Source organism: Erpetoichthys calabaricus, chromosome 15 (assembly GCF_900747795.2).
Source record: "Erpetoichthys calabaricus chromosome 15, fErpCal1.3, whole genome shotgun sequence".
NCBI lineage: Eukaryota > Metazoa > Chordata > Cladistia > Polypteriformes > Polypteridae > Erpetoichthys > Erpetoichthys calabaricus.
The window spans coordinates 30,416,723-30,431,113 of NC_041408.2; the positions used below are offsets into that span (position 1 = coordinate 30,416,723).

The 14,391-nt window shown below is 35.3% G+C and overlaps 1 protein-coding gene across 1 annotated transcript in view; it reads left to right on the forward strand.

Moving 5' to 3' along the window:
* ehbp1 (EH domain binding protein 1) overlaps positions 1–11,818 on the forward strand; it is a 508,893-nt gene extending 497,075 nt beyond the window's left edge. The window contains 4 exon segments of the mRNA XM_051919668.1: positions 4,405–4,504; positions 5,558–5,631; positions 10,528–10,642; positions 10,979–11,818. Coding sequence (XP_051775628.1) covers positions 4,405–4,504; positions 5,558–5,631; positions 10,528–10,642; positions 10,979–11,069 — 380 coding nt within the window. The 3' untranslated portion in view covers positions 11,070–11,818.
* The last annotated feature ends 2,573 nt before the right edge of the window (positions 11,819–14,391 follow it).

Below are 14,391 nucleotides of genomic sequence, written 5' to 3' on the forward strand. Positions count from 1 at the left end.
TTTTATTTTTAAGGACAGTATTATTATGAAATGACATATAAAGTCATTCTAACAATTGAAACATTTGAAACAGAAGCAATGTAATTTTCAGTTTGCAAGTGTCATCCAAATATTGGTAAAATTTGCGATGATGCCAGTAATGAAATTATGCATTATTGCATGAGTTACATGTTAGAATGTAATCAAAGCTAAATCCAAAACGTACAATCATTGTTTCATTTTCCATACCCACGAGGTTGCCGGATCAGTCATGGTTCTCAGTGTATTTTCCTAGATGACTTGTTATGATTTGTTTTCATTTGTGTGTGTCATACATTGGTCAGTATTGATGGACACAGCTGACTGAACTCCAGTGATCTGTACTCCTAACCTTGAGACCGTACTGAGAGGCACCTTCATACTGGAACATTTGAATGAGTATTTTTTGTCCCTTGCTGTTCACAATCTTTCATGCTGTATTTCTTAATTTGTACTCCTTTATATGGCATTAACCATAGATTGTAGGTTCTATCCATTTTCATTGTTTCTTTTTATAGTTTAATACAAGGACAGGTGAAAGTGAGAATAGTAGTTTATTTGTGACTTGTTTGTGTATTTTCCTTTCTTTAGCAAACGAATAATATTTATTGTTAATGAACTAGTGTATTTTTATAGAATAATATGTGGCAATTGTAAATATTCAATAGTCATTTGTGTGCTACTGTGTATTGAAAATAGGGCAGGTTGACTTTGACAAATGCTGTACAGATACCACAGACGCCTTTATTTCTATCTCATGGATTTTGTGCTAATGTCATTTGAGATTTTTGTAGTTCTGAAAGTTGTACTCAGATTTAGGTACTTCTGACTTGCAACAACAGATCAGGTTCAAAATATTCAGTCTTTTTACACCTAGTTTGATGTACTTGCTTCTGTACCCCACAGATAATAATGACATGATACATGTGAAAGTAGTTTGTTTGAATTGTCTTTTTAGGTTTATAAATAGAGATTGACAGGTTTTGCATAAACAGTGTCAGAGTGACTAAAAATGAGAACATTAGTCCACTGAACAATTTTTTTTTTTCTGTGGAAATATTTGCAATTCATTTTGCATCATTTATATTAGAAAACATTTTCTGAAAAATTTGTAATTGGCTTCAACTATATAAAGATATTTATAAAACACAGTCTCTTATTTTAAGCAATGCATTTGTTGTTTGAAATTACCTTAACTTTCCTTAGTATTAGAATACATTTCGAAGTGTCTTGTTTTGATTGTCAACAAAAGAATAATTTACATTTATTACTATAAATTTTTGTTCTTGATTATTATCATTGTGTAGTATAAAGATAGTAAAACAGCACATTTCTCTTTGCAAAATATAATAAAAGTGACTTTAAATGAAGATGTACAGCTAGACGAATGGCTTAAAGCTTAACATAGGAATTACCTGTCTGGTGTGGGATAAATTTGGGTTACTTGCAGCCAAAACAAGAATGAAGGGGGTAAAATAATACTTCATCATTTTGTTTATCATATTGATTTTCTATGATTCTCTGTGATTTATAAAATATATAGGTCTGTGTGTTTGCATTGTGTAGTAAATCAATTTACAAAATTTCAGTTTATTAGCATACTGGAAGAATCGTACATTTCATTCATCTTTTTTTTTTTTTTCATTATTGCACACCGCATCCTTAGCTGACCTGTTCAGAAGTTTTAAAAAATATATGCTTTTTGGCCAAATGCAAAGTTATTAACTGATGTGGATTGTCTCGAACTGCTCGAACTTTTTAAAACCTAAAGATGCAACACATTTAAAACTGGGAAGTGTATCTTTTTGCAGTAGTCACTGTTCTAACTGGTAATCAGACAAGTCTCCTTTGTACGTTAAATGTTACATCTGTCAATATCATAACAGTGATTGGTTTTAATATGTTTAAAGCTTGCATGTCAGCTGAAGATTATGTACTTAAAAATAATTTGCAACATGCAGCTCTTTTCAAACTTTGTTGTCTCATGGATCTGTTCTTGTATGACATATTTAACTGAATTATGTTTTTTCAAAATTGATTTATAATTTTAGCATTTTTTCTTTTCATATATGTATGTGTATTTATATTCATATATATTTTTTCATTTATATACATGCATGAATATATACAAACAAAGTTTGTGTATGCACATGCATGCACACACTAATGGACACCGTTTTGAATTTTAACCTTGTCTGTGAGCAGGTCCATATCTAAGGCTAAAGCTTTTAACATATGGCACCTCTACCATGGGCAGAGTTTAATGTTTCATGTTTTGCCTGAGGTAGAGTACAGAATGATCATTTATGGTGATACAGAAGTTGCAGAGGCAAAAACCGTGAGTCTGTTTTTTTTCCATTTCAATTTTGAAGAGGGTAGGTTGTTATGTTTGCATCAGGTTTTACAAAAGTGTGTAATGGAAGATATATCTAATTAAAATATTAGTGGTACCCAACTAAAAGAACATACTGTTTAGAAAAAAAGCATATTGAATCAGAATTACTGCTTTTTTTCCCCACTTCTGAAAAGTGTGAAAAGATGGGATTTTTTCATATCTTTAAATGGATGTTGCATTTTTATATTACAATTTTGAAAAATACAAAACTTTTGTATAGCTCTCTTCATGATTTAATTTAAAGACTTCAACCAACACTTGACACACAAGTATTTATTATTATCACTTCAATGTATGGGTTGTATAGTGAAAAAAAACAGTAGAATTTCTGCTTCATTTGGCCTCTAGTTGAGTTCTTCGCTAGAATAACTTGTGTGTGTTGTTTTTCTGTTCTCATGTTTCCTCCAAAAGCTGAATCATGTGCTGTGAATTTGTCAGGTAACTCTGAATTGACCACCTGGTGTGAGTGAGTGAGTGACTGACTGACTGACTGACTGACTGTGGGTTTGCACATGAGTGTGCCTAACAATAGACATGCATCCAATTGATGGCTTGTTCTTGGCTTTAAACAATTGGTCTTGGTCCTTGTACTCTTTAACTAGGTAATATGACTTTAGAAACTGGGTGGATGTTATTGATGATTAGATAAAATATTGTCTCTTTCTTGTTTACTATCCAAACATTTATTACTAATAATTCTTATGTAAAAGTTGTTTGTTTTGGTATTCTTTTACCAGTCTCACAGAGATAATTATTATAATAAAGTGATTCTGGACCAAGCTTATACTAATGTTGAGAACATAGCAAGTTTAAATATTCATAATAACATTTACTGCATGCATCATCAATGCTTTATGTATATTTGCAGTAAATGTATCATTAATTAACTTTTTCTTTATATATTCCAGTATAGAATAGTTTGTGGGAATGTGCTGTTACTTAGTTTAAACCACTGTGGTTTAAGAATTCATGCATTATAGCTTCATCTGGTAAAGCTTAGTCACAACTGAGAATCAAAATATGACCACTGTAGAACATTGTAAATATATTTGTGAGATTATTTTTTTATTTTGTACAGTGCACTTATTTTACCTGATATTTTATGTTTTCAAAGTAATATTTTCCTTTGTTTTACTCTTGTAAAAAGGCTTTAGGACTTGCACCAGATTCATTTCTTACATTTAGAAGTTGTGAATTTCCCATTGGGATTAATAAAGTATCTATCTATCTATCTATCTATCTATCTATCTATCTATCTATCTATCTATCTATCTATCTATCTATCTAATAAACCTCATAGAAATTCTTAAAGGACAGTTCGTCTACCAAAGAAAGTATTTGTTTTGATCTTTTTGTTCAAGTTTGTATTTATTATAAACTTACCAACTTTTATTGTTTTTTTAATATGCAGTACATTTACTAGCTTCAGTGATTTACAGTTACACTCTTGTGTCTGTCAATATTTGGAGATCTTTATTTAAACACAACATCAATTAAGCCTGTGGGGAGGATTTAGATTTTAAGTCTCTTTGTTAGGTGCACTTAAAGTGTTAATCTGATATGTTTTATATTTAATGTTTAAGGGTATTAAAATCATTTTGTTACAGCTGTGCAGCATGATATAAGAGGACTGTCCATGCTTCCCGAGTTTACATTTGTACTCGGACCTGTACAAATACAGTAATTTAAGCTTCTACCTTGTGGTATCTTCTATTGAGAATAGAAAAGCCTGTCAAGTATCTAACATTTGGACACAGAAGAATACCTTGCAGGCTTCCTATCTTAAGTGTCTACCAGAATTTTTAAATGAAGGTTTAAGTAATCTACTTTATTTACTTCTCAAACATAATATGTAATCGAATGGGGAAAAAAAACTCAACCTCGAAGAATGTAAGATCATCAGTGTTTTTTGTACAGTGAAAGTATGGGAATCAATTATTCTGATAAGCTGAATGTCTAACCTAAAACATTGTTTTAATTCATATGTTTAGGCAACAATAAAGAAGAGGAGGAAGCAATGATGCAAGAGTGGTTTATGTTGGTAAATAAGAAGAATGCTCTTATACGACGACAAAATCAGCTTTCTCTCCTGTAAGTAATGCATTTCAAATCTGTACTGTTCTCAGCAAATCCTACATTATAGACCTTTTCATCAAATTGAGTTTATTAAATAAAAAAATGTATAATTTCACATCTACTTATTTATTATAAGTAAGGTAGCAAATTCAAAATGGTATACCTCCTGATGAAATATTTATATAAAGTGATTATTTAAAAAAATAACAATAATAAAAGCTATCAATTTGCAGGTGTTTGTATTAGTAGTTTTGCCTCCTTTGTAATGTTTAACTGCATTTTCACCAAACGACTCGAGTATCTCCAAAATATTTACTCTTGTAACAGACAAAATTCTATATGTGGGCATAATTTAATCATCAACGAACCTAAGTGCAAAGTTGAACCATTTTTTGTTCAGCTACAAAATCTTGATAAACCTGACTTTGCACTGTCAAAATGCAATACCAGAAAAGGCAAATACTGTATTCTTGCCATATGACCAACTTTGGCATACTTTCCATATGCATTTTAATACCTCTTTTAATCAAATAGTTTGGTGAGGCTCCCAAATTAATTAAATCATGTTGATTGCCAGTTCATTATTTTCAGAATAGCAAAATGATGTCTGGGGAAAATGATAATCGTAAATTATTTTTTGCCACTTTTTTGTAGCTAAATGAAATACAATGTACTGCTTGTACATACAATCACAATAGTCACAGCTATTTGAGGTTATTGATATATAAGGGTTTACTTTAAAGAAATACTATACTGTCACATACATATGCTTAAGATTTGTATATATTTTAATTTTGAAAATGTATCTCTTGTTCACTTCATATTTTATTGCAATTTGTCTCTTAGTATTTTTAGATTAAAGAAAATATAATAAATTTAACTGTGCTTTCTTTATACTTTAGTTTTGAGCCAGCTGATTGGTTAAGGGTTGTGTATCAGTTTTTGCAGTAGATTAATGTAAGGAAGAAAAGGAGACAGTGAGTCTCTAAATCAATGTTTATTAACGTTTCTTTAAGTGTTTAATGATTTAGTAATTAACATATTGATGAACTTTTACAACTTGCCTAGGGAAAAAGAACATGATCTTGAGAGACGGTTCGAGCTGCTCAATCGAGAATTGCGAGCAATGTTAGCAATTGAAGGTAAGAAATTGAAAGACTGCAGAAAGAAATCTTACCAAGTGAAATGTATCTTGTTGGTAGCCACTATCCTTTACTTTTAATACTTTGAAATATAAGTATGGTCTTTCTGCAATTGCTCAACCCCGACCCATAATTTATGATTATGGCTGAGTATCATATTTTATATTATGTGCTCACTTTTTTAGTAAAATGTGTGGTAATTTCAGTTTGGTTAAACTTTGTGTGATCTTTATTTTAATAAGTTTATATTTCACGTTTTTTTTTTTTTTTGGACTCCTCGAAAATGAAGTTATCAGCTTGTCTTCCCTTTTTGCAAGCATAACTAAAATAATGAAATTTGCATCTATACAAAAAAAAATGCAGATGCATAAAAAAATGTCTTCTATATTTGTTATAGACAGAAAGAGGTGCCTTTGTGTTGTAGCAAAGTTGTCTGTCTCAAGTTTAATCTTTTTGCCTGTGTCCTCTTTCTCAAAATGAACCTTTTACAATCAATGCAAATTGATTTTGCTATTCGATTTTGACCTCTTAACCCCTTGGCTGGCCATAGTAATTTCTTTTTTCACCTGATAAGGTGCTTGATCCATACTAAATCGATTCTAATTAGTTGGGAGACATCACCAATGGCAAACATGCATAAGGGCAAAAATGAACACCACACATACACACAAGTATCACCTACACACCTTCTTCATTTGTTTCGCTCTGACTTTCGATGCATATTTAATCTGGAGACTGAGGACAAATGAGGGTACATTTGTATGAGCAGCTTAATTCCAATCTAGGTGAATTGGGTATTTAAGATTAAAGCTTTCAGATAAAGGTAAAGTGTCACCTTAAGAAAACATCAACCTGGGCAGTCAGCTTTCTAGTAAATAAATAAATTAATTAATTAATTAAATAAATAAATAATATATATATATATATATATATATATAATATTAGATAGATAGATTTTTATTAGTGTGTTTCTAAAGGTTAGTGGATGACTCTATTAAATCCAAAGACCCAATCATGTTACCTTTCTCAATGGGCCTCAAATTGTGCAAACTCCCGTGTTATTCTAGGCTGTTGCACTTCAACTTGTTGATCTCCCCCAAATATATAACTTGCTTTTTTTATATAAGAGCTTTTAACATTCAAAGGTAGAGCTTTCCTCTGTGCGACAGATAGTTCTGACCTAGTGATGAGGGGAGAGTGCACATCATTTCTTATTTAGTGCTCCAACAGGTCCATTCAGGACTCTGCAATACAGACAGGTAATTGATGATTTGCTTGGTCAGTTAATGACAGAGAAACACAGACTGCTGGAGTGATCATGCAGTGGCCCTCTGATGGAAGGTAAAGGCAGTTTATCAGACTTTTGCGGAGACTCTTAGTGTTGCCAGTTTGCGGACAGCCTGCTTACTTATTTGGAAATCATAACTGCTGTTTGGTGATGTGTGCCAAACTTCTTGTGACTTGCTGATGGAAATTTTCCATGTGGACAACTAAGAAGTTTCATTCGACATATTTAGAGGAAAGAAGAGTAACATTTTGATTAAAAAAGACCACCACCGTATTCAAAGAAATCAGGAAGAACTTCAGAATTTTATGACATGCAGAGCAAATTATTCTTTGTATTGTTCAATGGATCAAATGTTTATTTGAAAGCAGCCTTTAAATGTGTCACTTAACAATAGAAACAATACATATATTAACATGAGTTGGCTCTTCTTAAGGGACTTTAGTTGTCAATGGAATGGCAGTTAACTGATTATCTAAATGCTTAACATGATATCACAGTATTCTTAAAGTCACTCCATTATTTGTTGTTTCACATGTAATGTTTAAGCAGAAAAGCTGCTTGAATAAGTTTTACACTCCCTGGGGTGGTCTTTTAAAATCAGTGTGTTTATTTTCCACCCCACGAAATCTTTTTAATTTTTTTTCCTCCCCCCCTTCCCGGATTTTGTGCAACTTGATTCGCTCATGGCATGTATTTGAAAGTGGACGCTCCTCTAAAGGGATTTATGCATAGGTTCACTATTTTTTTGTAGTTACGGTTTATATGATAAGCTTTTTTATATATTTAAAATCAATATGTAATCCTGTGGAGGAGCTTATCCCCTAAAACCCCATTTGTAAATCTATTTTAGCTTTGTTACACAGCACAGCCACAGTATTCCACAGATTGATTAGGTTCAGCAGTAGAATCCTATCAAATGGTCTGCTCTGATGATGTTGCAAACTCTTTCAGGATTGCTAGTTGACTGGAACTAAAGATAAGACTCGATTGCAATCCCCAGTGCACAGTCCACAAAAAAACTGTTAATTTCCATTAAAGTGCAGCCCTACTTTATAGAAATTTTGAAGGTCTGCTACCAGATATTTAAACCTCTTTTGGGGCAAAATTAAGTGCATGGTAACTTTGTATAATGATGATGATGATTATTTTACATTGTATGATGCTCAGAAAAACTGAAGGTATATAAACCTTGTCACAGAGATAAGGCATGCATAAGTTTATGTTGCATGAGCTAGCAGACAGTTAATAGATCTGTACTTATAAAGTAAGAGTAATGTCAATCTTGGGAAAAGCAAAGTGTTGTGTTTCTTTCGTTTGCTCTTTAATTATTTGTTTATTTGTGTGGGGAAGTAAAGGTGCCATTCCTTTTCTACTCATTTTGATTGTTTTATAACATCATGGAAAAAGATACAACTTGGAATTCAGCCAATCAGGGCCGTCTCTGATGTTGACCTGTCCTTTGTTAGGTAGATAACCCTCTGTTCAAAAGTGAATCTTCCTTTCACAAATGTATTAGCCGTCCCAAGAGGGGAGAGGAGCTAAGAAAAGGGGTGCTGCTCTAAAATAATGTTATTGCACCCAAATAAGAGCCTTTAATTCCTGTGTTAGATGCTCTAAATTTTATAAAGCAGCAGCATTGAACTATACAATGAATTACCTTTGCGTGTAGGTTTTTGAAAGAGGCTTGTGGGATCACTTTTTTTGTTTTGTGTTTCGTTAATAGTATTGGATGACGAGCATTTATCTTTTAGTTATAGTTTAGTATAGCAAAACACAAAATGCATAAAAGAGCCCTCAACAAAAATTGTAAATTTATTTGATTGCCTTTTCTTTCAGTTTATTATATAGAGATTATCAGTCGAAATTTGTAAATATAAACCAGAACTCCCTAAAGAACCACTTGCTTTCATAAAGCTGCTGAGCAGTTTGCTCTCTTGAATAAATTTTGCATTGGAGGGGGGTCATGGGGATTTGAACCAGCGCATTCTTGTGTGGCTTGTGAAGATTCACATGGTAACTATTGGTGAGCATTGTTAGGTTTATCTGAATAAGCACCAGCCATGTGAGTTTTAACGTGATTGCCCAGGGCAATGGAGAAAAAGAGAGCGGAGAGTAATCCAAAAGGATTGCACACACTTTGCTCTGGGATTTTTTGGGGGACCTGCATGGGGGTGGGGGAGGAGTATGGGGCGGGGGGGCAGGGGAGGTAGGTTTTTAAGCTGGTGTCTGATTTCCCTCCTGCTCCTCATTTGTTCTGCTATGTCTCTCATCATCTTCTGCACCGTCTTTCCATTGTTTACCTTCCTAATGAGGGGGGCGGGACAAAGAGCCTCCTGATTGGCAGCTACATGCTCCCAGTGTCTGTCTCAAGAAAGGGCCACTCTGGCTTTTGGCTCCAAGGTGTATGAGGAAAAATAATCAGATATGTGGCATTTTGTGAGTGTTTTATGTCCTTTTGACACCCCCACCCCTGCCCAGTCCCATTTTGTCTATTTCTCTTGACTTGGCACTGTACCTTTCACTCAAGTGGGGATTTTGATTAAACGACAGCCACTGAGGATAGCATAAAGGCAAACTAAGGATTTAGACTTTTGACTGCATTTCAGTTGGAATATTTAAAAACAGCACATCTACTAGAATTGCATCTGCCCATTGAGCCCTAAAAATTGTACATAATGGGACTTACTTAAGGATCTCGTATATTGTGTAAATTAAATCAAACACAGAGGCAAGTAGCAGCATGCACACATGCTCTTTTGGCCTCTTTTCTGACTTGGGTCCTCCCTTCCCTGAAGTTCCTCCTGAGCTGGATAAATGCATTTTCTCATATCTGCTCTGCTTGTGTATAAAATACACATTACGGATGGGTTCTGCCTTTATTACAATACCACATTTCCAACTTTAATCTGCAGAAATGCAAATACATCAGTGTATAATAAAATGCTGACCAGAAGATGACTTGAAATATTGAAAAGCTATTCCATTTACTTTTCAACTGACTTCAAAGAGCCTGAGGCTAAATGAGTACTCTGCTGATCTTTGAGGACAAACATATGGTGCCCAGCGTGAAATGTGCCCAACTGTTGCAGTTTGGCAGAATGAAAGAAGAAACAGTTTATCTGTATACAGTATCTATGTGTGTGCGTGAGGCTGTACACGCGTGCACACAAAAATACTTTACACAGTATCCGTGTGTGGGAAATGGACGGCCATGTGCACTGCACTGCATTTAGGCTGGAAGTTGGGCATGAACTTGGCAACTTCCTCAGTACATTTGGTTAAACTGCCCAGTTCTTTAACCCAAGCTCCCGAGGTGTAGGACTTGCTGTTCTTCTTGTCGTGACTTCTTTGCATTCTGTTTCATTGTTTATGTACGCTTGCAGCAAGACACAATAGTCACACTGTTGGGTCAGCAAATGCTTGAGATTAGATTGCAGTTATATCTTGGAAAGTCTATTTTTGTGTGGATGGAGATGTATCTGTTTTGGGTAAAAAATATCAGTTTAATTGGGTAACACACATAGGTGGATGCTCCCATACCTAGCATCCTTCAACTTTCTTATTCAAGTTTGAAAGGTGATTTTTTTTTTTTTTCTTTTTTCAATCAGACTGGCAGAAAACAGAAGCTCAGAAGAGGCGAGAACAGCTGCTGCTGGATGAACTTGTGATCCTCGTGAACAAGCGGGATGCCCTCGTCAGGGACTTGGATGCCCAAGAAAAGCAGTATGTTGTGCAGACTGTGCCACTATGCTACACAAGTGTACATGGTGCAAAAAAGAGAAAAGTGCCTGTTTGTCCTCAATGGAGCTTTACTGTTGTATTACTTTACATCAAAGAGCTCCTGCTTTTTTAATAACAAATGACAAACAGGCCATTATTTGAATGAGATATTAAAATGTATTTTTAGTAAGTTACTCTTTTTTTCCCCACATTAATGCAACAGATTCTATTTTCCACTTGACAGGTAGGAGCTTCACATTTAAATTATATTAAATTGGTCGTCACCTAATTTTTTTTTTCTGTCCCCCTCCCCTTTTTTTTTTTTTTTATTATAAATAGAGCTGAAGAAGAAGATGAACATTTGGAAAGAACGTTAGAAAAAAACAAAGGCAAAATGTCCAAAAAAGAAGAAAAGTGTATCATTCAGTAGTCATAAGCACGGAAAAGTCAATGCCGAAAACTGTTTACCACAACTTTTTAAAATGTTTTAATGAAATGTGTAAAGATAGCATTCTGTACTATGATGGGTAAACAGTTTCTAATTTTATGCCTTACCACAATTGTTATTTAACTCCAAGTTCTTCAAGGACAAAATGCATGAGCAGGTACTGGACATGCGTGTCTAACTGATGTTTATTAGCTACTGCAGCAGATTGGATCTTCCAAGGAAGTTCTGTACCTTTCTGCGGAAGATGCAGGGCTTGGAAACAAAGGTGTTTTGTTTTGGTTTTTTTTTTGTTTTGGAGAAAGATGTAAATGGATTTTTAAGTCAAATTTGGAAGATGCACTTAATGTGCAAACAGGCTTCCTGATTGACTTTACGTTTTAATAATTTGCATTAGAGTCGCTGCCCCACATGGACTTGATGGACTTCTGTTTAAGACGTGTGGCGGCCTGGCTATGTGAACTCCTGGACGTCGGACTGTTGACAAGCGCACTCTGCACAGAAGCCATGTTGTATATTATTGCCATTGCAGGCTTGAAGAGTGGCAGTGCTGATAAGCAGGAAGAAGTTTACTTCGATAAAAACAGCAAGACAAATGTTCAAAAACTTAATTTATTACACTGTGTCTTTATTGTGGAGTTACATGTAGTTAATTATAACATCATAACCAATTACTCTTGTTCAAGGCCTTTTATTAAAAAGAATACTGTATTACTTAAAACGTTTCATGTGCAGATATTCGGGATCAAAGTTTTTTTGACTTTTTTTTTAAATTATTTTCACCATTTGGTGCAGCTGTCATTTGTGGAGAACAGTTATCTCGCTATTTATTCCAGTGTCCAAAATGAGCCCTCAATAAAATCTAAAATAGTTTGATACTGTTTACGGCTGCTTTTTAATGGGACTGGGAGTCGAAGTTCGAACTGGCCAAGGACGAGTCGAGTCTGCGCCCTCCGCTACCGCTTGTTAGGCTCGGCCGTTACCGGAAACTTTTATCAGCTATTAACTGGGAACTTTTCTTCTTATTTTGAATTGCAATTCCGTTCATGTTCTTACAAGTTGAAGTGTGCGTATTATTCGATTTATGACGTTTTTGGATGTAAAAAATATTGGCCGATAGGCTACCTGGGAAAAAAGTGACTTCAGAAAAGATGGAAGGAAAAAAAGATCTTTGTAGAGCGTTAGAGACCGAGTGCGCCAAGTGTCACCTGCATGTGTCACCTACGCTGCCATCCCAAATGCCGACCGCCACCAAGTGAATCAACAGTTCAACCGCAAAACCGAAAAGGCGACGCACTTCAATTGAATGAAATAAAAACCAAGAAGCCATTCCAGCCTGTGCCCTGGCGTGGCGGCCCGGGCTGATTTCGGGGAGCTCCTCTTCTGTAAAGTCATTCATCCTATGGAAGGAAGGCTTCACACGCGACCACGTCGGAAGGAAGGCGCAGCTCCTCGCGATGCGGTCTGAACAATTCCCCTGTGTTTCATATTCATTTATAAATGAGTGTTTGCGTTTTGTTTTAATTTAGGTTAATGCAGATTACTCATTCCTAAGAGGCAGATTAGACGGAATCGTTTTGTACGGAACATCTGTTTACCCTCAGTCTTTTTTTTTCGCAATAAGGTTTTTCTAGATCAAGAGCCGCCTCTTAATGACACCCGCTACTGCATACTCATCACTATGATTAAATAGTGAAAAACAAGTTTTGACAGCCGACGTCGTCTCTGGCTTTTCTGATACTTTCAGATTAATTTGATGATCTCCTCTCTGCTTGGGTCCGACCGTACGCTCCATTCTGTCTCCTTCGGCTGATTATTTCTTACGGGGAAGCCGCCGCTCAGACGGTTTTTAACACGGGGCTCGGGCCGGAGGTTTCGCCTGTCCCTGCCACGAGTACAAATGGTTAAAAAAAAAAATTAATAATAATAATAATAATGATGAGTTTAAGTGTACTCCTTTGATTTCCTGGCTAGGAGATATTGGCACTATATAAATATAATGTATATTATGATACTTGGTGCTAAAGTCGATCAACTGTACTAAATTCATTACATGTTATTTAGAGCGAAATAATAACATTATATCAAATAAAATATCGGTAAGGTTTTAAGAAAGCGATAATTTGTTAAATGTTGATCACACATATGTTTCGCATATTGCAAGTTTATTTTTTCATTAAAATGTGGGGCTCTTTGGAAAAAGTCGAGGTGAAGAAATTATATTTAATGATAGACTGTAGGTCAGATATGAATATACGAACACAAAAATGTGTTCATTTTTTCAAACGGGTGCCGCTTTGAAAAAAAAACATTTCATGTAAGTCATGTATGACACTGCTTTCAAAAATCGAATTTCAATCAGGCGTTTTTAATCACTTCAATTAATATTCAGGGAGATTTTGTTGTTTTACTATTAGTAGTAGTAGTATTAATGATTATGTATTATATTGTATCATTCTCCAACTTTCTTTTATAACTAAACTTGCAAGTGCAGTCAGCCCCTGGTGATGACCATCCCACAGTACACACGCGCCCACCATTCACACAATTCTTTCAAGTTTACACAAATTGCCCTTTTCTAACGTGCCACACAATTTCTAAGGTGTCTCGCATGTCCGGAGCCTTACCTGTGCCATCTACTGCCAGCGCAGTCGCACACGGTGTACACAGGTGTGCTGTACATACCCGACCAACTCAAAACCCAGACGTGTACAAGTTAGGAGAAATTAAAGAAAAGAGAAAAAAGAGGAAAAAAAAACGAAGAGTCCCAGAAAGTGAGAGCGGCTGGCCCGGTAAGGTGGCCGCGGCGACCAGGTAGCTGCACGCGCCACTCCCGCGTCGGCTCACAGGTGCTCACCGTGCCCACTTCGTAAACCTCCTGACCCGATCCTCGAGCAATTCGTTTCTACTAAAAAAGAAGAAGAATCACAACAGAAAAATCTGCAACAAATATCCGGTCATTTATCCTTTTTAATAAACAGCAGAGAAAGTCCAGAGCGCTGTGCTACTCGGCGACCAGAGACACTAAAGTTTTCGCCTCTTCCTTCTCCGCTTTAATCCCAGGGCTTTATAGGCTCAGCATTAAGAAAATTCGTCTGCAATTTGGGATTAGACAAATACTCTTATTACAAAAGGTTAGAGCTACTTGATACCTTGATACTTACGCAGGCTTGATCTCATCATGTTAAACAGAGTTCATAATAATAAAAAAGAAAGAAGCGACTAAACCTGATGGATTTTTCGAGTTTTGCTTTTTCTTAATAAAACGGGCAGAGGATTTGGAGGCTCGGACACATTTGCTTGGTTT